General features: G+C 37.4%; 1 protein-coding gene across 2 annotated transcripts in view; it reads right to left on the bottom strand.

Moving 5' to 3' along the window:
- The window catches only part of LOC127420704 (grainyhead-like protein 2 homolog), a 49,701-nt gene that overhangs the window by 6,550 nt on the left and 18,361 nt on the right, over positions 1 to 24,790 (bottom strand). For both annotated transcript variants that reach the window (XM_051663192.1, XM_051663193.1), the window contains exons 9-15: positions 14,408 to 14,566; positions 13,504 to 13,561; positions 12,491 to 12,630; positions 11,975 to 12,012; positions 9,878 to 9,969; positions 7,217 to 7,302; positions 6,257 to 6,321 (exon numbers count right to left, since the gene is read on the bottom strand). In XM_051663192.1, the coding sequence (XP_051519152.1) occupies positions 6,257 to 6,321; positions 7,217 to 7,302; positions 9,878 to 9,969; positions 11,975 to 12,012; positions 12,491 to 12,630; positions 13,504 to 13,561; positions 14,408 to 14,566 (638 nt within the window). The remainder of the gene's footprint in view (positions 1 to 6,256; positions 6,322 to 7,216; positions 7,303 to 9,877; positions 9,970 to 11,974; positions 12,013 to 12,490; positions 12,631 to 13,503; positions 13,562 to 14,407; positions 14,567 to 24,790) is intronic.

The following is a 24,790-nucleotide window of genomic DNA, read 5'->3' as shown; positions in this document are numbered from 1 at the left end:
GGAACCATTAGCAGCCACGATGAGAAAAGAGGATGATTTTCCAGGGGTGATGGCGGGAGGTGTGGCGCATAAGCTTTTGCTTTACGCAGATTATATTTTATTATTCGTCTCCGACCCCACTAGATCTATGCCTTGCCTCCACAGAATTATTAATTCCTTTTCTAAATTCTCAGGATACAGAGTCAACTGGTCTAAATCCAAAGCTTTGGCTCTGCCAGCGTACTGCCTGGTAACGGCTTTTCAGCCAAGCGCCTTCCAGTGGCCAAAACAGGGCATTAAGAATTTAGGCATTTTTTCCCAGCAAATTTGTGTGATTTATTTAGTTAATTTTGACCCTTAAATAAAAAGATTTTCAAGCGATGTGGGCAGGTGGGCTTCATTACATTTATCTATGATTGGGAAAGTTAATGTTATTAAAATGAATTGTATTCCAAAATTCAACTACCTGCTACAATCTCTCCCTATAGATGTCCCCTCTCTTTTTTCAAGCAATTTGATCGCATAGCGAAGTCCTTCATTTGGAATGGTAAATGTCCCAGATTACATTTTAGTAAGTTGCATAGGTCGACTGACAAAGGTGGGCTAGGCCTACCCATGATTTTGTTTTATTATTATGCGTTCGGTCTCAGACATTTGGCTCATTGGACATTTCCACCTGAAATAGCCCCTCCCTGGTTTTGTATTGAACAGGAAGTTCTTGTCCCTATTTCACCATTGCAAAGCCTTTCTATTAAACTAACTTGAGAAGTTAAGTCACACCCCCTTATCTCGCATTTGCACATGGACAAAAGTGTCCAGAGTGTTTAATTCGGACATTTATTTAAATGTATCCTCGAGCATATGGCTGAACCCAAAACTATGTATTAATAAGTCCCCTTTCTGCTGGACAGAGCAGATTGAGAGGGAGGTTAAAATGCTTAGTGACCTATATGAGAGTGGAGTGTTGATATCCTTTGAAAATATGGTTCAACATTTTGGGATTCCCAGATCTCAGTTCTTTAGGTATTTACCTGCTCTGTGCTATTTTTGGGAGTAGCATACACCCCCCTAAAGCGGCAGATACTCTGGAAGTGGTGATTACTGCTTTTGGAAAAGGTCATGAGGCATCAGTGTATTCTCCCTATTAATTCAGAGTCTGAGGTACAGAGCTTCAACTTCTCTCAAGAGATTATGGAGAAAGATTTAAACTTGGTATTGGAGGAGGGAGTGTGGGCTAGGATTCTAAAAAAAACATCAAGTCTACATCTAGAGATGCAAGGGTGCATCTTATGGAATTTAAGATTTTACATCAATTCAACTGGACCCCCTCTAGATTGTATAGGCTTGGTCTGAAAGACACACCCACCTGCTGGCGATGCCAATCAGAAGATGGGGACACAACCCATGTTTTTTGGTGGTGTGTTAAGATCCAGGAATTTTGGTTGAGGATTCAGAGTTTTATGTTTAACGTATTGGGCACTCAAATTTTCATTTTGCCCCAGACTCTGTATTTTAGGCGATGGGGCAGTCATTAATATAGGAGATAAACACTTTTGTTCAAGGGTTCAGAGTTATGTCTGTGAGGTCTTGAGCACTCAGATTTTATTCTGCCCCAGATTTTGTATTTTGGGTGATGGGGCAGGCATTAACGTTGGGAACAAACACATAAAAAACTGGGTCCTTAACAGCGTGATGATCGGCAGAAAGGTGATTCTTGGGGGATGGAAGTCGGCTGGTGCGCCCTCATTTCATGAGTGGTGCACCGAGTTGGGCAGAGTGGCGGCTTTTGAAAAGATGTCGCATAGACGGCTGGGCAGTTTGGGTGCTTATGGCAAAAAGTGGGGCACTTATTTGGCCTTCCTAGAGGGTTGCCAGGGAGGAGCAGTGGAGAAGGACGGTTTGGATTAAATATATAAAATTAATTAATATATGGAACCCTTTTTTTTTGGGGTTAATTTTTATAAAGTCTTATGACATCAAGTATTTTCTTTGGACTGTCTGTTTATATGTGTGTCTGTTGTTATTCAAAGTTTGACCACTGGGATGTATGTTGGGTGATGGGGGGGGGGGTAGGCATATATTGATAAAAATTGATTCCGTGTTTTCATGTGCTGTTTGTGTTATTTTGAGTATGGAATCAATAAAAATTGTTAATGACAAAAATATATATATATATATATATATATATATATATATATATATATACACACACTACCGGTCAAAAGTTTTGAAACACTTACTCATTCTTTATTATAATTTTTTTCACATTTTAGAATAATAGTAAAGTCATAAAAACTATGGAATAACATAAATGGAACTATGGGAATTATGTTGTGACTAAACAAAACTGTGTTATATTTTGGCATCTTCAAAGTAGTCACCCTTTGCCTAGAATTTGCAGACATGTACTCTTGACATTTTCTCAACCAACTTCTTGAGGTATCACCCTGGGATGCTTTTTAAACAGTACTGAAGGAGTTCCCATCTATATTGGGCACTTATTGGCTGCTTTTCTTTATTATTTGGTCCAAGTCATCAATTTCAAAAACTTTTTTTTTTTATTACATTGTAGTTTTATAATGAAATAAATTAATATGGTGGCACAATTATATTTTTGTCTACAAAACTAATTTCAAACATTTAATCATATGCTTTCAGATCAAAAGATTTTTAAGATCATGAGAAACATTTCAGTCAAGTGTTTCAAAACTTTTGACCGGTAGTGTATGTATAAATATATATATATACACATACAGGGGATAAACATAAAAAATGGGGTCCTAGCCAGTGTTATGATTGGCAGACAGATTGCTCTAAGGGGATGGAAGTCGGCTGGAGCGCCCGCATTTCCGAGTGGCGGCATTCAAGGAAATATCATGTAGAAGGCTGGGAAACTTAGATTTATTTGATAGGAAATGGGGCAGCTATTTGGCCTTCTTGGAGGGCTCTCGGGCAGGTGCAGTGGAGAGAGAAATATAGTTTTAAATGTGTGTGATCATTATTATTATTATTTATTTTATATATATTTTTCTTAATTTTTTTCTATTTTGTGTGTATACTCATGTGTGACCACAGGGATACTTGTTGAGGGTGTAGGGTGGGGTTGGGATTGGGAGGGGTAATAGTGGGGGTTTAAATGTTGATTCTGTGAATATGTGTTTTGCTATTCTTTGTCAATTTTGTGAATCAATAAAAAGTGTTAATCAGAAAAAAAGAATCACTCTGGTCACAGGCTAGCCACGTCCTAGCAACCATTTAGAGCACCTTAGCAACCAGCCCTATTGACTTCCATTAAAAATGGCTGAGAGGGATATCTTCGGATCAGAATGTCCTACAGACATGAGAGTTGGCTTGTATTACTTGTGCAAGCAATCAGTCTTGAGGTATCCACTTGGAAACTACTTAGCCACAACCATTTAGAGCACCCTAGCAACAAAAACCCACTTGACTTCCATTCAAAATGGCTTAGATGGGTATCTCCAGATCAGAAGGTTATAGAGACTTCACTGTTGGCTCGTATGACTCAGGCCAGCAAGCAGCCTTTTTTGTATCACCCTGGCAACTGCCTAGCAACCAAATGGGCTTACCCTAGCAACCATATTGCAAAACCCATATCTCTGCACCACAACATCGTAAATTTGGCTTTTTTGAATCAGACTAGCAAGCAGCCTTTAAGTATCACCCTGAAAACTTCTTAGCCACACCCTAGAAACCATTTAGTGCACCCTAGCAACCAAACCCCATTGACTTCCATTCAAATTGGCTCAGTGGGATATCTTTGGATCAGAATGTCATAAAGACTTCAGTGTTGACTTGTTTGATTCAGGCTAGCAAGGAGCCTTGTTAGTATCACCCTGGCAACTGCCCAGCAACCAAATGAGCTCACCATAGCAACCAAGTAGCAAAACACATATCTCTACACCAGAACATTGTAGAGACTTCCGGGTTGGCTCATTTGTCTCAGGATAGCAAGGAGCCTTTTGAGTACCACCCTGGTAACTGCATAGCAACAAGATGGGATCACCCTAGCAAACGAGTATCAAAACACATATCTTTGCACCAAAACATCATAGAGAATTCTGGGTTGGCTCATTTGACTCAGGCTAGCAAGGAGCCTTGTTAGTATCACCCTGGTAACTGCCTAGCAACCAAATGGGATTACTGATTACTGCAATTGAGCAGTCTATCCATCGATCTATCTATCTATCTATCTATCTATTTTAAACTTTCAGACCTCGCTTTTTCAAGCCAACCTAAAGTTTGTACACAAAAAATTTTATCTAGTTGTCACATTAATGTGACATGTCACCTTATATACAGTGCATCTGGAAAGTATTCACAGCGCTTCACTTTTTCCACATTTTGTTATGTTACAGCCTTATTCCAAAATGGATTAAATTCATTATTTTCCTCAAAATTCTACAAACAATACCCCATAATGACAACGTGAAAGAAGTTTGTTTGAAATCTTTGCAAATTTATTAAAAATAAAAAACAAAAACAAAAAATCACTTGTACATAAGTATTCACAGCCTTTGCCATGACACTCAAAATTGAGCTCAGGTGCATCCTATTTCCACTGATCATCCTTGAGATGTTTCTACAACTTGATTGGAGTCGACCTGTGGTAAATTCAGTTTATTGGACATGATTTGGAAAGGCACACACCTGTCTATATAAGGTCCCACAGTTAACAGTGCATGTCAGAGCACAAACCAAGCCATGAAGTCCAAGGAATTTTCTGTAGACCTCCGAGACAGGATTGTATCGAGGCACAGATCTGGGGAAGGGTACAGAAAAATTTCTGCAGCATTGAAGGTCCCAATGAGCACAGTGGCCTCCATCATCCGTAAATGGAAGAAGTTTGGAACCACCAGGACTCTTCCTAGAGCTGGCCGCCCGGCCAAACTGAGCGATCGGGGGAGAAGGGCCTTAGTCAGGGAGGTGACCAAGAACCCGATGGTCACTCTGACAGAGCTCCACCATTTCTCTGTGGAGAGAGGAGAACCTTCCAGAAGAACAACCATCTCTGCAGCACTCCACCAATCAGGCCTGTATGGTAGAGTGGCCAGACGGAAGCGACTCCTCAGTAAAAGGCACATGACAGCCCGCCTGGAGTTTGCCAAAAGGCACCTGAAGGACTCTCAGACCATGAGAAACAAAGATTGAACTCTTTGGCCTGAATGGCAAGCGTCATGTCTGGAGGAAACCAGGCAACGCTCATCACCTGGCCAATACCATCCCTACAGTGAAGCATGGTGGTGGCAGCATCATGCTGTGGGGATGTTTTTCAGCGGCAGGAACTGGGAGACTAGTCAGGCTCGAGGGAAAGATGAATGCAGCAATGTACAGAGACATCCTTGATGAAAACCTGCTCCAGAGCACTCTGGACCTCAGACTGGGGTGAAGGTTCATCTTCCAACAGGACATGACCCTAAGCACACAGCCAAGATAACAAAGGAGTGGCTACGGGACAACTCTGTGAATGTCCTTGAGTGGCCCAGCCAGAGCCCAGACTTGAACCCGATTGAACATCTCTGGAGAGATCTGAAAATGGCTGTGCACCGACACTCCCCACCCAACTTGATGGAGCTTGAGAGGTCCTGCAAAGAAACATGGGAGAAACTGCCCAAAAATAGGTGTGCCAAGCTTGTAGCATCATACTCAAAAAGACTTGAGGCTGTAATTGGTGCCAGAGGTGCTTCAACAAAGTATTGAGCAAAGGCTGTGAATACTTATGTACATGTGATTTTTTTCGTTTTTTATTTTTAATAAATTTGCAAAGATTTCAAACAAACTTCTTTCACGTTGTCATTATGGGGTATTGTTTGTAGAATTTTGAGGAAAATAATGAATTTAATCCATTTTGGAATAAGGCTGTAACATAACAAAATGTGAAAAAAGTGAAGTGCTGTGAATACTTTCCGGATGCACTGTATCAGTTGTTCTCAGCTGATTTCAGTACCCAGATTTTACATTTGACATCAAGTGGTGACCCAACACAGTATCCAATGTAACCCTTATTTATTGTAGTCTGGGTTGTATTTTCTTTCCCCTTGCATAATTTTGTTTGTGGTTTTCTAAAATCATGGCATGTTAAACAACCTGTCCATGTTTGAATCTGCTTTTTTGTCTAGGCACTGACAGATGAATGTGCACCAAATAGTGTAGAGTTGTTTGGATCAATCGCACAGCCTTTGATGTCAACAGATGTTTCTTCTGCATTTTGAGTTGAGAAGCACTGTTGTAGATATTTTGATTTCAATCAATCGCTTACCCTTTCTTGCTCTTCTTGTAAATCTTGGCTATCCTGTCGATGGGCACGCCATATTTCTCTGAAATCTGTGAGGATGAAACAAAATAATTTATCAGAGCTAGGTTTTCATGGACATAGAGTATATACTATAAACACTGAGAATAATATTCAGGCACATCAGGACATCATTGTCAGTGCAACACAGACCTACTTAAATACATTTATCTTACTTACAATTGTGACAGAAATGTAGTTAAAAATTTTAAGATTCTAACAAATGTTGTAAATGTATTTTACACATTAATAACAGTGCAAATTGTCTTGATTTCATGTGAAAATTTTTATCTGAGTGGTGCAAATAGTCACATGACCAGAGCCTTTTAATTCCACTGTGCTCCTCTAAAGATTATGTCTGTGTATAAATAAGCAATCTTGTTAATAAATCAATGGTCTATTATTGATTTATTAATAAGATTGTTCTGCTCTGCCAAATATTAATTATGCTCACAGGACAAGTAAAAATGTAAGTGGTCAGAATTGTGACCAGTTGTAAAAAAACAGAGACTCATTTCAGAATAGGCGACTGATTGACTCACATTATAAAATAGCAGATTTTACAGTACTATTACAATAAATAATAATACAATTATTATAAAAATAAATATGCAGTTATTCTTGGTTCATCGTTCTTTACTAAAAGATGCAATGCATAATGAAAGACACAAATGTTACTGGTGGAACGAAGTAGATAGGGTCTAGATCTGGATTTTTACAACTGAAATTATATTTTGAATAAGCAATTAACATGTAATACATTCAAAATTATTATATTAGTTTTTATTAAAAATGTTGTAATCTTGACATTGAATTTTCTTTCAAGCAGATGCATTTTGATGCATCGCTGCATTTTTACACCTCTAATAAATTCCCTGACACTTCAGTAGTTTAGTGTAGCATGCCCCTATAGGAATAGACACTCACTGCATCCATCAGTCCTCTGAGAGTGGGTGTCCGCAGCATCAGAGCATCAAACACCTCATCTGACTCTTTCCTCACATACAGGAGAACTGCAGAAACATACAGTACACACTGTTTATTGTAGTATTTTCAGGGCCGGACTTTCGCACGGGCTAACCTGGGCTACAGCCCAGTGCCCCGAGTTGTAGGGGGCCCCAAACGGTGTATGTGAGAAGTACGGAGTGGAATGGATTTGCAGGAGGAGTGTTTTTTTCTGAAAGTCTGATCGTCAGACTGTTTTCTCATGCTCAAAGACCTCTCCAATATCACTCCATCACGAGCATAACAAATGTCAGCTAATTGAATGGTCAAAAAGAATGATGGATTGTCAAATATTAGAAAAAAGAGACCAGTCAAAAATGCTCACTGAAAATTACAGATAATGAGGATTTATGCGAGGGTGGGGTGGTAATTACCACAAGCAAAGATTCATTGCGATTTGAAAAAATATGGCTAAAACATGACAAAGTGCTCCGTTCACAAAAGGAAAAAAGTAAATGTGGGTTAAGTCACTCTCTCTCTCTTCTTCCAGATACCCATTTCAAAAATAAAACAAAATATTATATCATCATACTAATAGATCATCCTTGCAAATATTGCACAAACATTCACAAAAACAGTAGGGCAACCATTAAGGTCATGATTTCTTAACGCATGAATATTTTTGCATAACTTGTTCCAGAGTTTTTCATGAATCCCACAAGCTCTTATGAAGGGAAGAGTCCGCACCAGATTTACTTATAAATTTGTATCCAATTTTATCATCTGATTTGAAATTTTACCAATTTAAATTAAAATGTTTAAAATGAAACAGGAGGTGGGGGTGAATGACTTGTTCCACAAATAATTATTAGGCCTCTCTGTCACTCAGACGGAGTTGTAAAACTTCCATCATGGGCTGGGTTTCCTGATAGCATTGCAACTAACGCTTTAAGGTCATACCATCGTACGTTATTTTAGGATGGAGTATCACCTGTTTCCCAAACTAGCATGTATTGCTCGTTATGATTTCTTCATTTAGTCTAAGTTCTTCCATACGGGAGCTGTCCGGTCCAAAGGTGCTGAAATAAGGCTGAAACTTCTGTCATTATGTCCAGGAATTTGTTTTCTCAACATGAACATATTGCAGAAACACTGCCAAACGGTCCTTTTCTTGATCTATTATAAGTGGTTCAATGGCTTTCCAAGGACCAAAATATATCAATACAACTTATTAAATGTCACACAATCTGTGAAAGACGCATGAAAGATAGTTGCACATAATGGATTTAAGAGTGGTCCAAGGCTCTCTTTAATTGCAAATATATGTGCTATTGAGATAACAATGTTTTGGGAAATGTGCCGTAAGTAGATCCTTCTTATCTGCTACTAATGTTCTACTTAATGCTTCAGGAAACACAGCCATGGTGTATTCTTGACCTATTTTTATGTCTATTTTTATTTTACATTTTTCCTGATAATTATATAGAGGTATGCCATTCCATTTATGTATGCATATACAGAATACAGTGAGGTGCAGGATATGAAAAACCCAGAGCGGAGTTCAGTCGGTGCGATTACAGAATGATTTAAGCAGGAGGGGAAATCCACTCCACTCACATACACTGCTTCTGTTCTCTCTGTGTTTGAGTTGGAAACACTCAGTACTACATATGGTTCTCTCAGAAATACCTTCAAAAAAAAATTTTTATTCTTTTTTCCGAAATGGCAGTACAGTATTTTATGGTGTCGGTAGGGCCCCAACAATAAATCCAGCCCTTGGGCCCCCACCCCCCTAAGTCCAGCCCTGAGTGTTCGATATTAAAGCTAATGAATTAATCAGATTTTGTTACTCCACAGCTCTGAATTTAAGCCTCTGATGCATGAATTACTAAATCACAAAGGTAAAAATGTAATGTTTCTTTGTACTTCGAAACTAGAAAATAAACATTCCCAATGTTTATTTTTATTTTTTATTATTATGTATTTTGAGAGAATTACACATCTGTCCATTACAACAGATGATAATGGTAAATATTTTAAAGGTAAAATACCACTTTCGTCAGTCATGTTAAATTTATGTTGACATAAAAAACACAATGACATATAAAGATGACAGTCATATAAAATTAAGAGTAAAAGTCAATGGTGGTGTGACAGTAACATCAGTGAGTGGTTAAATAGCTTGTAGAGATCTGTAATAGGCACCATGCATCAGAGGTTTCATTCCAGATTCTGATTAAATTCAATGAAAACTGCAGCCAGTGTTATAATCTCAGCAGTGGCAATTCAGAGCATGTTATAAATGGAGAAAGTGCTATAGTACAGTACAACTCATCCTCCAGCTTTCTTTAAAAACTTCTGATTTAAGTGTGTCATTTTTGCTCCACAACTTGCACCAAACAGAGTTGCAAAAATAATAAGTGCTTTCAAATATATGTAAGTCCACATAGGCCATTATCATTATGTTTCTTGTTTTCTTGTTATTATTTGACTGTTTCCTTGCAATCACAACTTGGCCTCTGGGCTTCCACACAGTATGTTCGGAGCAGTCATTTTTTTGCAATTCCATTTGGTGGCACGAGTAGTGCAGAAATCACTCACTTCAGCATTAAATGTGTTGTATGTAGTGTCTCGTGCTCTGACCTCTCTTCTGTGTGTCCTCTCTCATCTGTTTGTGAGGGGGTGGGCAGAAGTCTTCCTCAGATGAGCGGAACATCCTCTTTACCAGAACACTTCTAACATGAACACACACAAACACAATCAAAGTCTTCATCTCTCAACTGACCAATCAGATGTTCAGATTCCCTCTCAACAACCCAGCATTGTATGATTCATGTGATAAAGTAATAACTTTATGAAATCAACTCAAAGTATTTATTTTAAAAGAAAAATGAATGCAGGTAGTTACCAATCTTAATACATATTCTTGAGGATCCTTATAATCTACCATTGTGTGAATTTGAGCTGGGTATTAACAATGATTCTGCTGGCAATATACAAATTAAGCAACATAATGACTATTGTGATGATGTTAATGCACTGCACTTTTTATTTGGCCATTAAGTTTCCAAAAGAAAGAATCATGAGATTATTTTCGCGATCCCTCCTTATCTCGCGACTTGTAATATAAGAGTGTTTAGACAGAGATCTTTTAATTCTGTGGCAAAATGAGGCATTAGCATTGGTACAAAATGATTTGATAATAATCTTATTAAAAATGACTTGTTTGCGTCATCACTCAAAAATGTTCATGGAAGTCCCTGCGTAGCATTTTTCTGAAATTTTAAATATTTTTGTAAAAATATATGTAGGCCAACATTACTACTGTTTGTTTGCACAATTACTTTGTATTGTTATATTGGTGCATTTAAATAGAAATGATTAAATATCAGTCATTCTTACGTGGAAAAACATGCTTTGAATATTGTTATCTACATTTTTACTGTATTTTACTTGTTACATAAAAAAATTCGATTATAATAGGCTGTAGTGGCTGATTCGTTAAAATGATGGGTCCTATGATTGGAAACAAATTTACCAATTTAAAGGTGCACTCAGTAACTTTTTGTTCGTGTCATCTTGGACTTACAGTGACACTTAGTGGTGTGGATGCATCATCATTCAAACACAAGTTTTCAGTTAAAGATGCCATTGTAGAAATTCACTTTTCACAGTCAGCCATGATTAATTTATTCCAAGAGTGAAAGTGTCCAATAAAAAGGCAGTTACTGAGATTAAGCGAGTAGAGTTCGGCTGATCATGTGATCCTAGCATGGCAGCCCCCATGTGCGGACCCTCTCCATGTAGAATAAAACAGCTTTCATCTCATGTGAGTGCTCATGATTTTATACATATATTTCAAAATTACAATTCATTTCTTTAGAAGTAAAACTTTTTTAACTGGGAAAATACTGAGTGCACCTTTAATTAGAGGAAAATTACTGCGTGCACCTTTAAAGGGATAGTTCACCCAAAAATAAAAATTCTCTATCAATGACTCACGCCATCCCAGATGTGCATGACTTTCTTTCTTCTGCTTAACACAAATGAAGATTTTTAGATGAAAATCTCAGCTCTGTAGGTCCATTCAATGCAAGTGAATGGTGACCAGAACTTTGAAGCTCTAAAAAGCACAGAAAGGCATAAAAGTAATCCATACGACTCCAGTGGTTTAATCCATATTTTCTGAAGTGATCCAATTGGTTTTGGGTGAGGACAGACCAAAATATAACTCCTTTTTCACTGTACATCTTACCATTGCAGTCTCTAGGCACAATCATGATTTCAAGCTTGAATACACTTCCTAGTGCTTGACGCATGATCGTGCCTAGAGACTGTAATGGTAAGATGTACAGTGAAAAAGGAGTTATATTTTGGTCTGTTCTCACCCAAAACCAATTGGATCACTTCAAAAGACATTAAACCACTAGAGTTGTATGGGTTACTTTTATGCTGCCTTTATGAGCTTTTTGGAGCTTCAAAGTTCTGATCACTATTCACTTGCATTATGAGGACCTACAGATCTGAGATATTCTTCTAAAAATCTTCATTTGTGTTCTGCAGAAGAAAGAAAGTCATACACATGAGAAAATTGTCATTTTTGGGTGAACTATTCCTTTAAGCAATTTGAGAGCAAATGCACAAATATCGAGATATAACCTTTTTATGTAATTCACCCAGCCAAATTTTGAATGCTACTTTCAATACATTTAATTTTGATGAAAAAAAAATATTACTCACCCCTCTCGCTCTATTTCATCTGTGTTAAAGGCAAATACCTGCAAAGAATTTTGTACAAAGTTTGTAGTTTGAATTGGTATATACTATATTTTCTGTAAACATTCATACTCTCAAACATCTGTAACATTAAGAACGACCCTTTTATTTCACAGACACACTACAATGACCAGTCCAGCAGATATCACTCCTAAACAAATGTCTCATAAGCATCCAAGATACATAGACTCTCAAGCTTTATGAGGAAGGAAACGGTGACCTTTCATGTTTGCTTTTGAAATGTCAGTCATTCTCTTATAAGTCTCAGTCTTATTAGACACACAATGGAGCACTAAGGTCTTCATGGCAGCTCTTCAATGAGGTTCTTCAACCCTTTCTGAGATTTCAGGAAGCTAACGCTGAGGGCTGACCACGAGACCGCACATACATCCGTCTGCAAAATGGCAGAGGACTTTAAACACAAAAGAGCCTGTGATCTGGTCTTTGAGTGTGTTTTGAGACTGAAATACTGACTCATACCTGGCCTGCCCTCTGTAAGTTCCCAAAGTGAACATCAGGGATAAACAGAACCGGCTGGGCATCCAAATCAGTCATCGTTTTAAAGAAGGTGGTGTCACACTTTTTCGGGACAGTAACTGCCCCAACACCTCCTTCTTTTCCTGATGAGATGATGTAAGAACATGTTGATCAAATAGTCAGTTATAACAGATGCGTAAAAGATGCAGACCACCTCAAGTGGTCAAAATAAATATTATATTAGCTGTTTTATATTGTATTTACTTTTGCAACCCTGTTACCAAAATGTGGGACATATCAAAATACAGTTTAAAACCCTGATTTGAGTGATTCTGTTATTTTCTAGCAATAAACATTAATTGAGCACAACAATTAATACATTAATTAATTAAAATATATTAAAATAAATTAATACATTAATTAATCAATAAAAAAGTATTAAAATATACACAACAGGGTTGCAAGTAACAAGGTTGCAGATTTAGCCTAAATTAAGCTTTTATGTTGGTTTGTAGTTACTCATAAACTTTTATTTTAAATAAATCACAGAAAAATATTTGTTTGATTAATTTTGCTTACAATAATTGTGGTAAAGTAGTTGAATTGTTAAGCTTGATAAATGCAGTCAACACTACAGTTTGTGTTTAAATTTAGAAAGGAATAATGTGCCAATAAAAGGAATGCATACCCAAGAGGAGTGAAATTTCACACCAAATGACTAATAATTAGCAATGTTTTGGCATTATTATTAAACATTTTTATGAAAGGAAAATTCCAGGTTAAATACAAGTTAAGCTCAGTCGACAGCATTTGTGGCATAATGTTGATTAGCACAAAAACAAATTTGACTCGTCCCTCCATTTCTTTAAAAAAAGCAAAAAGGAGGGGCAAGTCTAAATACATTTTTGTGGTACTCAACATTGTGCCACAAATGCTGTCGATTGACTTAAACTTGTATTGAACCCTGAACATTCCTTGAAGAGAGAATGTGTTTTTCTGTGTTTCAGGCATCAGACCTTTTGTCTTTTTGCGGTTTTGTTTCCTCTCCTCATCTCTGATCTTCCTCTCTGCTCCCTGTGAACCACACAAACACACAGACCGAAAAACAAAAGGAGAGAATGAGAAACACATTTTCCTGCAGAGCTTACATGCATTCGCACGTACAGTGACCCCAGAAAGCATGTGAACACTTAAGTCACACTTAAAAATGTAACAATAATAACAAATAAAAAAAGTCAAAGGAAATGTTATCTGCAAACAAATAATGCTAGAGCTTTTCTCAGAACTATGTCTAAAGTCAGTTCCCCTGAAGTTCACACAGGTGTCGATCAGCACATTAGGAACATGTTCCACTAACATTTGACAACTAGAAAAGTGTCACATGCTTTTTGTCTTCATTTTGAACATTATATATATCGATACGTCATTTAAAACTTCTTTTTGTGAAATCTTTTGATTGAAAAGTGTGCTTGTTCTATCTTCCTTTAAAATAAATGCCACTTGGTTTGATATTTTATTATTTAATGCAAAGACATTCAAACATTTATAAGCATGACTAAAGTGTCCAAATACTTTGTGTGGTTTGTGTGGTTGAGGGTGAAATTGGTTCTGCAAGGTAACCGTACTGAACACAACCACAAGGTGGTGCTAAAGAACATTCACTTGTTTTTGTAGAACAGCACACACCCTCTTGGCCATGTCTAAACAGTTTTAGAATTCAGACAACTGACCCATTTTCTCTGTTGATCAGGCACCTTGTCTTAACAGGTTTTCTATGACAATCACCTTAAAATGGGCGATCAAGCTATTTTAATACCAAAATATATATTGTCTTCTTTTTTATGAAGATCTCCATGACAGCTTCAGACACATTTCAATGTTGGAAAAATGTACATATAGGTTCAAAAGTTAAAAGTTCACCTTATCGCAGAAGACCTTGATCTGGCAATAGGCTCTGTGCAGGGGTTTGTTACTGCGGTTGTTGTAGCTGTAGGTGTCGATCTGAATCATGAGCGGAAGACCCTTCACTCCCTTCTGAGAGGAGAAATCTGTGCTCAGACAGTTCACCGTGATGAAGATCTACAATCAAAGAAAGAGCACAAATACATTGGTCAGCTGATCACGTACATGAGTAATCAGTGAGCTTGCACAACAAACAAACAGGTAACAAAATCATTGGACATTGTTTAGTAAGAGCTGTTAGACATTATGATTTATAGACAGAATTCAACAGAATTCATCATAGGTGTTTCTTCAACTTCGGGCACCTTTAGCACTGTGGACTTTTAGAAAGCAAAGTCTTGTTAAGACTAGGAACATCATAAAATATCAATATATCAATTATCATCAGGCATGTCTTTTTCTCAATACGTTTTTCAGGCATCGATATATTAACATTAGCTCAAATTTATATTAGAAGCCTACATTTTGTAGGAGCCTACAATTCACTGTCAGTCGGCCTTCTGTTTATTGTCTGCTGTAATAGATTTGGGAGACCACAAGGGGGTGATATAACATGTACTGTACTTAATACTGAAGGACGTGTCAATGCGGTGCAGGAGACAGTCCAAAATTGTGAATCAAGTCACCATATGCAAAAAAGTTAAGAGGTTTTTTTGTACTTCTTCAAAACTAAAAAAATAATTGAAACATTGGATTCCTAATGAGCCATTCTCACCTGGAGCAAACATTCACAACGAATCGAGTGGCGACAAATGAAGGCATTTTATGTCAAAAAAAAAAAACTTCGCCGGGCAATGAAATGCTCTGACCAATAAAATATATGATTTGGATCACGTGTCAGAAGCCTTGGAGTTACCAAAACCAGTGCAACAGGTGGGGCTAAAGCACAGAAAGCTGTTTTGACCACCAACATAAAACACTGAAGGAATTCGAGGAAGAAATCATGATCGAACAGTGAGGATGTGTATTTAATTTGCATCAAATTATATTGCTGCATCACTGTCTTGCATCCCCTTTAAAAATGATCTGATCTTATGTGGATTATCTTCATAATTTATTCCACATTGCAGTATTTTTTGACTTTGCATTTAATCTTACGTGAGTTCTCTTACATCTCTTATATAATATACTGTATATCATGGCATCTTTGCCATTGTGTCACCTTTTTTTTGGAGCACAAACGTACCAAGTACCAGGTTTCCTGTTCTGGTTGCTGCCGGTGTTCTGTCGAAGTCTGTTCCCCCTATGTTTCCCCTTTGTCAAAGTCTGATCCCCCTATGTTTCGCCTTAGGTTAGTGTTGAAGTCTGATCCCCCTATGTTTAATGTTTAATGGGTCTGTTGAAGTCTGTTCCCCCTATGTTTCCCCTTAGGGTAGTGTCGAAGTCTGTTCCCCCTAAAATTCTTTCTAAAATTGTTATTCATGTCAGCACAAACGATGTCCGGCTTCGCCAGTCAAAGATCACTAAAGATAATGTTAAAGAGGTGTGTGAACTTGCAAAAACGATGTCAGACACTATAATATGCTCTAGCCTCCTCCCTGCTCGTCGTGGTGACGAGGTTTATAGTAGATTAGTGTCACTGAATGGCTGGATGTCTGGATGGTGTCCAGAGAATAGCATAGGATTTATAGACAAGAGTTTTTGGGGTAGACCTAACCTGCTAAAGAGAGATGGACTCCATCCCTCGAGGGAAGGTGCCTCTCTCCTCTCTAGTAATTTGGCTCATAGTCTTAATAGTGATAGTATTTGACTAACTGGGGCCCAGGTCAGGAAGCAGACAAACTGGCTAATCCGAACATCTGCTAGCTGCCTTGAGACATCACACAGGCCACATAAACTACAACACATAGACTGTTTCACCTAGATATATAGAGACTGTGTCTGTTCCCCAAACTCCAAACACAAACCCCTCACTAAATCATATAGAAAAAATTTGATTAAGGACAAACTTGAAAATAAAAAATAAAAAAATAAAAAATGAAGATAAACATCATATAAAAGTAGGGCTACTAAACATTAGATCTAATTGTAAATGAAATTATTACCAAACCTGGCTTAAACCGGATGAATATATTAGTTTAAATGAATCTTCTCCCTCAGGTTATTGTTATAAACATGAGCCTCGCCTGAAGGGTCGAGGAGGAGGTGTTGCTGCAATTTACAGTGAAGTTTTTGGTGTTACTCAGAGGACAGGATATAAGTTTAAGTCTTTTGAAGTAATAATCCTTAATGTGACACTGTCAGATCCAGTTAATGCAATGAGAGAAAAGTGCCTCAGTTTGTTCCTGGTAGGGTACTCAGCCTTACAGGCTCCATATGGTTAGGATTTGGGTGGGGGCAGGGTTAGGGCATCTGCTGCCTCCCAGGAACAAACGGAGGCCCCTTTGTACAACGGGCAAAGGGCAGACAGCTGATAGGCCATCTACTGTACCATTGTAAAATTGCTTGTCAATTAGCACCACCTATGATGCTTTGCGGGCGATGTGGGCGGAACTTCCGGTTAAGTGTAAACAATCGTTATGTTAGTACTAACGCAGCATTAAAAATGAAAGAAACTTAAGAACAAATGATCACAGAATTATAGCAAGGCGATTTTGTTCTTCCTCACTTATCTGTTAATGATTATGGATTTCAGGATGATGGCCAAATATCGCAAATATAGAAGCAATTAGTTATTTTGTCGAGTCTTTATCCATCGATCGAAGAACCTGAGCAGACTAACCTGAAAAGCTTTGTAGCATATTAGCGCCTTCCCAGCTGTAAAGTTAGACATGTTTTGAGAACTGTAGATAACTATATTTATTTTAAAGCATGCACTGAGTCTAGTCAGAACCTGAAGAGTTTGTTGTACCGATATTATGTACTTACTACAGATACAGGGGAGGTCCAAACCGCAGGATGCTCATGTATTACAGGGCTCTGGCGATGATACTGTCATGCTGCCATTTTTTTGTTTAAAATACAATTATTTTCGGGAGATGAATGTGTAGTAAACTCAATCTAGATTTATAATTGTTAGTTTACATACAATATCCATATCTAAATGCTATAAACTACATGAAATGTTTTAGTGTTGACTACTACTGTACATGTCTCATCTAATAATTATGGTCTTTCACTGTAGAATTTATCCATTTAGCATTACAGCATGAAAACATCGTCACACTGTTCCACTTTATACTCAGTAATAATGCAATTTCAAAACATGCGAAGCATTCACAAAAAAAGATGCTAAATAGAAATGAACAAACTCTCAAAATTTCTAATGAACTTTCAGTATATGTACACACACCTGTTAGCACAATAATGCTATCCTTTATATGTAATTAATTGTGCTGCATTTCTGGATGTCTATCGTAGCTGGACCGTAATGGTGGTTCCCTTACGACTCAGTATACTTGACATTGCATCCTTGCTGATGCATATGGGGAGTGTTCTTCTAAATGACCTAGTTGAAACCTTTGTACAATAATGCTAATATTCTAATACTGGCTATGGTGTTTGAACCCCTCCCTTGTAGGCGCGAAGCTGTCCGCTATAAAAGTAGGCGTGTAAACACCATTCTTCAGAATTTTCTTTCACGACAGCAATTCATCTCTCAGCGAGAAGATTCTCTGCTCCCCTACAGTGTTCCAGCAAACATTTACTCCACCTTGATGCTTAGCTGGTGAACAGGCCCACACATTATGCACAACCACTTCCCAATGGTGAGCGGTGCATTATATCATGTTATGGACATACCAAATTGCCCTCTGTCCCGTTAAGCGGATGCGTGGCAAGCTCTTACTGGCATTCCGACTGGGTGCTAAAAACGATCTAACATGGTTATATGATCCAATTTGCACATCGGCCACCCTGATTCAATGGTGTTCTGTGTTCCATGGTTCCATCTGAAGACACGCAGGTATAATGAGCCGAAATACACAATCTTCATGCAAAGAACGCGATAGAGGTTGTTTCATATGAATTAATAAGCCTGCTGTCCCACTATGCGAATGCATGGCATGTCCTCACGGGTGTGTCAGAGCTGGTGTTTACAACGATCAAGCACAATCTGTGGTCTGACCACAGAAAGGGAAAGCCCTTTAAATGTAAAGTGTTAGCATCTCGTGCTAGCGCTGTACTCTTTTTGCAATCTTTGTATGTTCATACATAATATAATGCGCTGCTCACCATATCACGTTTTGGATCGCAGAAGTAAATGTTTGCAGGGTAAACTTCAACAGCGTTGACTGGTAGTGAATGGGAGATCACAGCAAATATTATTTTCAATTACCTATTTGCTCCTTGAACAAAAGAAAAAATCCACTATTACATTTGAATGGCTTTCCAGAACAGGAAAATGGGAGAAGATGCCAAATTTACTGTCACAGCTGTGGTAATTCAGTTTTTAAAACTAATTCCAGGGTAATATAACACAAATAATAATGTTATAAATTTACACTCAATATTAAAAAAATGATAGTATAAAAAAATTAGAGATTTACTCTGATAAATAAGGCGGAAATGCGGTCTGTGAAAAAGGTCTACTGTTAAAGGCTGATTTATACTTCTACATCAAACCTACAGCGTAGGATCTGCATAGTTAACAACGCGTTGGTGTGTCGGCGTCGTTCTGTAAGTACTCAGCCAAAATGTTATCAATACTGTATGTTTCATAAATAAAAAAAAGCAAGGCAAGCAACGTCATTTTTCGATTCAAAACTATTTATTAAATTATTGTAGCATCAAAAATTAGTTCAAAGTATGTGAACATGTTAAAATAAGTACATACCGTATATTATTTATTATACATGCTGCCTGCATTGCATGCAGAAAATAAATGAGGAAATTACTGTACGCTTGCTCTTGAGTCACTTAAATAATAATAATACATATTTTGGCATACTTTTGAGGTTATGTATAACCTAATAACTACTCGTCTGAATAACACAAAGTTAGTTTTGTTTTAAAGATTTTACAATGCATATAGGCAATATAAACAACTCTTACCAGGTGCTTTTTAATTTGCTGACAAATTAGAAGTGCTGCGTTTCCAATACTTATGAAACAAGATTATTTCCTGTGCACAAAAGTTCCCGAGTAAAATACAAAACATTATTTCACTCACATATCAAATTAATATCAAGTAAAGGCCCAGAGAAAAATGCTTTTAGAGTTTATAAACTGTAAACAGATCTTTTGTTGCATTTCACTTGTAACTTCATGAAACACAAACAGAATAAAAAAAAACAGCAGATGCTCCCGAGACAATTGCTTTAATGGGCTTGAGTCCAAATACAATGTAATATAATGCATAGATATTTAAATAAACTTGGATAAAATGCCAATCAACCTCAGATTTCATTGTTATCATCCTGGAGGGCTGTCTCTGGTTAAAGTGCACCAATCACAGATGTTGTGGTCTGCATCAATGTGACGCACAGTTACATTTTTGAAGAGATGCACGTCGGGGGGAAGGGGCCAAGATGGCATCGTAGGAAGAAGTTTTTGCTGTAGCTCTTGAAAACTTTGCCCAAATCCCGGCTATTTTAAACCTTTAATGTTCAGAACTAACTAGAATATGCTGTTAATACTGTCAGTACAACAGCCTTTTTAAAACTGCCCTTTTCTCTTTTTTTTATCCTTTTTTTGTTAATTGGGTTTTTGCTAGCTAGCCGCCCAATTTTAAACTATACGTTCATGCTACAAACTGCTGACTCGTGAGCATGGAAGAAAAAGAAGAAACACATCTTGCTATGCATAGCTATGCGAGGAGAACACTAAGTGTGGAATTGGATGCTGTTGCTGGACAGTCTGGACTGGTGCCTTTATCCGAAACACCTGAACCAAATCCTGCCCAAAATATCGAACCGAGTACCGACAGGTGAGTGATGCTCCGTTCATGAGATTCATGCAGAGAATGGAGGCCATGCACAAAGAGACTCTACGCCGAATTCAGGGGTTGAAAAAAACAGTCACTGAGAACTCAGCTTCAATTAAACAAATAATCGACTCCTTGGAATACCACGGTGAGCTGGGGCATAGATTCCAGAGGGGATGGGGGGAGGTAACCCCTTCAATAATCAAAATAAGCAAGCACAACCCCCCCCCCCCCCCATTATTTATACCATGAACAAAGAAACATGGGTAAATGCTTCACGCTGCACCCCCCCCCCCCCCCCAAACGCTCAAGCCAAATCTACGCCCTTGACGGTGAGCAGCTAAAGAATTTTAATAAACTGAAGGACTTGAAAAGAAAATGGGAAAACTCGAGAAAGACAATTCCAATCATTGTGAAAGATGTAACAATTTGGATGCTTACAAGAGAAGATGGAATCTGCATGTCGCTGGAATTCCAGAGAAAGCAGGACTGAATGTGAAGCGAATGACCATCGAACTCTTCAGCAAGGTTTCACCAAGCATCGCTGCAGAGATGCTGCACGGAGTTGACATTGCTCATCATTTTCTCGCCGCATAATAGTACTCTTCTCATCACACTCTCAACAAGCAGTTACACTGGTGGCCAAAAGTTTGGAATAATGTACAGATTTTGCTGTTTTGGAAGGAAATTGGTACTTTAAGTCACCAAAGTGGCATTCAACTGATCACAAAGTATAGTCAGGACATTACTGATGTAAAAAACAGCATCACTATTTGAAAAAAGTCATTTTTGATCAAATCTAGACAGGCCCCATTTCCAGCAGCCATCACTCCAACACTTTATCCTTGAGTAATCATGCTAAATTGATCATTTGGTACTAGAAAATCACTTGCCATTATATCAAACACAGTTGAAAGCTATTTGGTTCATTAAATGAAGCTTAACATTGTCTTTGTGTTTGTTTTTGAGTTGCTACAGTATGCAATAGACTGGCATGTCTTAAGGTCAATATTAGGTCAAAAATGGCAAAAAAGAAACAGCTTTCTCTTGAAACTCGTCAGTCAATCAATGTTTTGAGGAATGACGGTTATACAATGCTAGATTTCATACAAAGGTGTACACTACAGTCTTCAAAGATAAAGGACAACTGGCTCTAACAAGGACAGAAAGAGATGTGGAAGGCCAGATGTACAACTAAACAAGAGGATAAGTACATCAGAGTCTCTAGTTTGAGAAATAGACACCTCACATGTCCTCAGCTGACAGCTTCATTGAATTCTACCCACTCAACACCAGTTTCATGTACAACAGTAAAGAGAAGACTCAGGGGTGCAGGCCTTATGGGAAGAATTGCAAAGAAAAAGCCACTTTTGAAACAGAAAAACAAAAAGAAAAGGTTATAGTGGGCAAAGAAACACAGACATTGGACCACAGATAATTGGAAAAGAGTGTTATGGATCTTAACCCCATTGAGCTTTTGTGGGATCAGCTAGACTGTAAGGTGCGTGAGAAGTGCCCGACAAGACAGCCACATCTATGTCAAGTGCTACAGGAAGCGTGGGGTGAAATGTTACCTGAGTATCTGGACAAACAGTTAGAATGCCAAGGATCTGCAAAGCTGTCATTGCTGCACGTGGAGGATTGTTTGATGAGAACTCTTTGAAGTAGTTTAAGCAGTTCTGACATTTTTTTTCAAATTGTAATAGTAATTTTTCACGTTATAAATGTCCTGACTATATATTGTGATCAGTTGAATGACACTTTGGTGAATAAAAGTACCAATTTCTTTCCATAAGAGCAAAATCTGTACATTATTCCAAACTTTTGGATGCCAGTGTATGTATTGATGGTAAAATTGTAAAAGACCCAAAGGAAATAGCATATTTTTGTGCCAAGTTTTATAAAAATATTTATAGTTCCAAATGTTCAGAGCAGGTGACAACTTCATTTCTTGATTCAGTTAGTTATGTTAAAAATATTTCTTGATAGTGATAGGAGTTTTTGTGTTGGCTGTGTTACACCTGAGGAAGTACAAAGCGCAATCAAGAGTCTGAAACACAATAAATCCCTAGGATGTGATGGGTTAACAGCTGAGCTTTACAATTTATTTGCTGATGAACTTCGTTGATGATCGTCGTGTGTCTGTCAGTGGGGAGAGAGGAAGCGGTAAGAGCCATCACCTGGTGATTATTGATACTAAACACCTGTGTCTCATTTCAGTGATGGCGGAGACGGGCTTGAAAAGGCCGGTGGAACTCCAGAGAGGCAGAGAGAGAGTACGAGCCACACACACACCCCCTGAAGCTCCACGCTGAAAAGCTGTTATATTGACTGATTTAAGTTTGTGTTGACTATTATCATTGAAGCTGGAAAGCAATTTGAGTTAAAATTCTGGAAATAAAATTGGACTTACGTGGACTGCAACGCCGACTCCCACGTCCTCCTTTGCCCCTGATCTCTGATGAACGTTACATAGATTTACTTGATTATAGTGATTTGCTTGAACATAACAGTTTTATTCTTTTCCAGGACTTTTATAAGGCTGTTGATTCAGTTGAACACAATTTCATTTTTAAATCATTGCAAAAATGTGGTTTTGGTGAATATTTTTGTAAAATGGTAAGAACAATTTATTATAACTCTAGTAGTTCAATTAAGTTGAAATATGGCACTTCACCTAGATTTTACTTGTCACGTGGAATAAGACAAGGTTGTCCAATATCCCCTTATTTGTTTTTACTTGTCACAAATATTTGCTTCATATATTTCCAATAGTGGTCTCCATGGTATCTCTACTGCTGACAAACAGATACTCATCAGTCAGTTGGCTGACGATACCACTCTTTTTTGCAAGATGATAACCAAGTTCTTTTAGCACTAGAGTATATCCAGCAATTTTCCAAAGTGTCAGGCTTATTTTTTAACCAATCAAAATGTGAATTAATGTCTGTCAAAGAGTGTAACATTTCTAAAATCTGTAATATTCAAATAAAAGATCAGGTTTCATATTTAGGAATTGTTATAACGAGAAATGAATTAAAAAAAATACCCATTAAATTTCAATCCATTAATTGCGACTACACAAAAAGGCTGTATTTGTGGCTCCAGTGAGATCTCTCTTTAAGTGGTAGAATCTTACTAGATAAACAGAGGGTCTGTCAAGGTAAACATATGCTGCTCTCTCACTGAACGATGACACCATCATTACTAAGAAAATGTATAAAATGCTCCTTAACTTTGAATGGAAAAATAAAACTCATTTTGTAAAAAAAAATCTGTAATAATAACTCTTCTGAGAATGGGGCGTTAAACTTTCTTGATTTCACCACTTTGAACAACACTTCAAAATAAATAGGATAAAGAGCTTTATTAATAATCCCTCCTCTATGTGGAATCTGATTAAGTTATTTTCTCCAAACTAAGTGGTTTGAGTTTTTTATTAATATGCACTTATAACATAATGAAAATCCCTGTCAAATTGTCCCTCTTTCATAAGCAAATGTTATTGGCCTGGTCCCTCATTTTTAAACATAATTTTATGCCTCACACATACCGCATTTGGAACAATAAGGACCTATTGTATAAACACAAATCTCTTTTCTCTGATAGCTGGTTTAAAAATGTTATTCTTTTTGTATCTCAACTTTTCAATCAAAATTGATTCATTACATTTTTTTATCAAAGCATGGAATTCCTGCAACTCCAAAAGAATTTGCCATTGTGGCTGATGCAGTACCACAAGGAGTGCTTATGCTTTTCAGGTGGTTTTGTCCTGCAACTCTCTCTTCTCACTCAGTGGATCTGTGTGAAACATTTGTAGGTAAACAGTGCCTTTCTTCTAAATAAAAAAAAAGAAGAAGAACAAAATCAGAGCTTTGTTTCAGGAGGAACTGGTTTATATTCCTTATGTGATTCCTTATTGGAATGGTACTGCAAGCGATATTCCTTGGAAGAAAGTATGGTCTTTACCTCACAAATATCTTGTAACTAACAAGTGACACAAATAAAATTTATACTGATTCATATATTTTATCCAGATAATTGCTCTCTCGAAAGACTTAAAAATTATATTAATACAAATTGTTCTTTTTGTTTAGAGAAGCCTGAATCATCTTTGCATCTGTTTTGGAATTGTACTTACACAGTGAAATTTTGGTGTGACATTCTTGATTTCATTAAGTGTTATGTAAATCCCAATTTTGTATTTACTTAAAGAAATGTCATCTTTGGTTTTCACGAATGTGAAAAAAGAAATGATGCTTTTATCCTAAACCTTATTTTTCTGTTAGCAAAACACCATATTCATAAATGCAAATTCCCCAAAAGCAGAGGTTCAAACAAGAAATGAAAATGCATTTTGAGTGTACTGAACTTTCAAAAAACCTGAAAGCAATAAGAAAAGTGTCTCTGTATGAGGACTTAGGACTCAATTTGTATTAAAACATTATTATTATAAAACAAACCTTAACACTGTCCAA

This window comes from Myxocyprinus asiaticus, chromosome 30, assembly GCF_019703515.2.
Source record: "Myxocyprinus asiaticus isolate MX2 ecotype Aquarium Trade chromosome 30, UBuf_Myxa_2, whole genome shotgun sequence".
NCBI lineage: Eukaryota > Metazoa > Chordata > Actinopteri > Cypriniformes > Catostomidae > Myxocyprinus > Myxocyprinus asiaticus.
The sequence above is the reverse complement of the archived record's forward strand: the minus strand, read 5'-3'. Positions and strand labels throughout refer to the sequence as shown.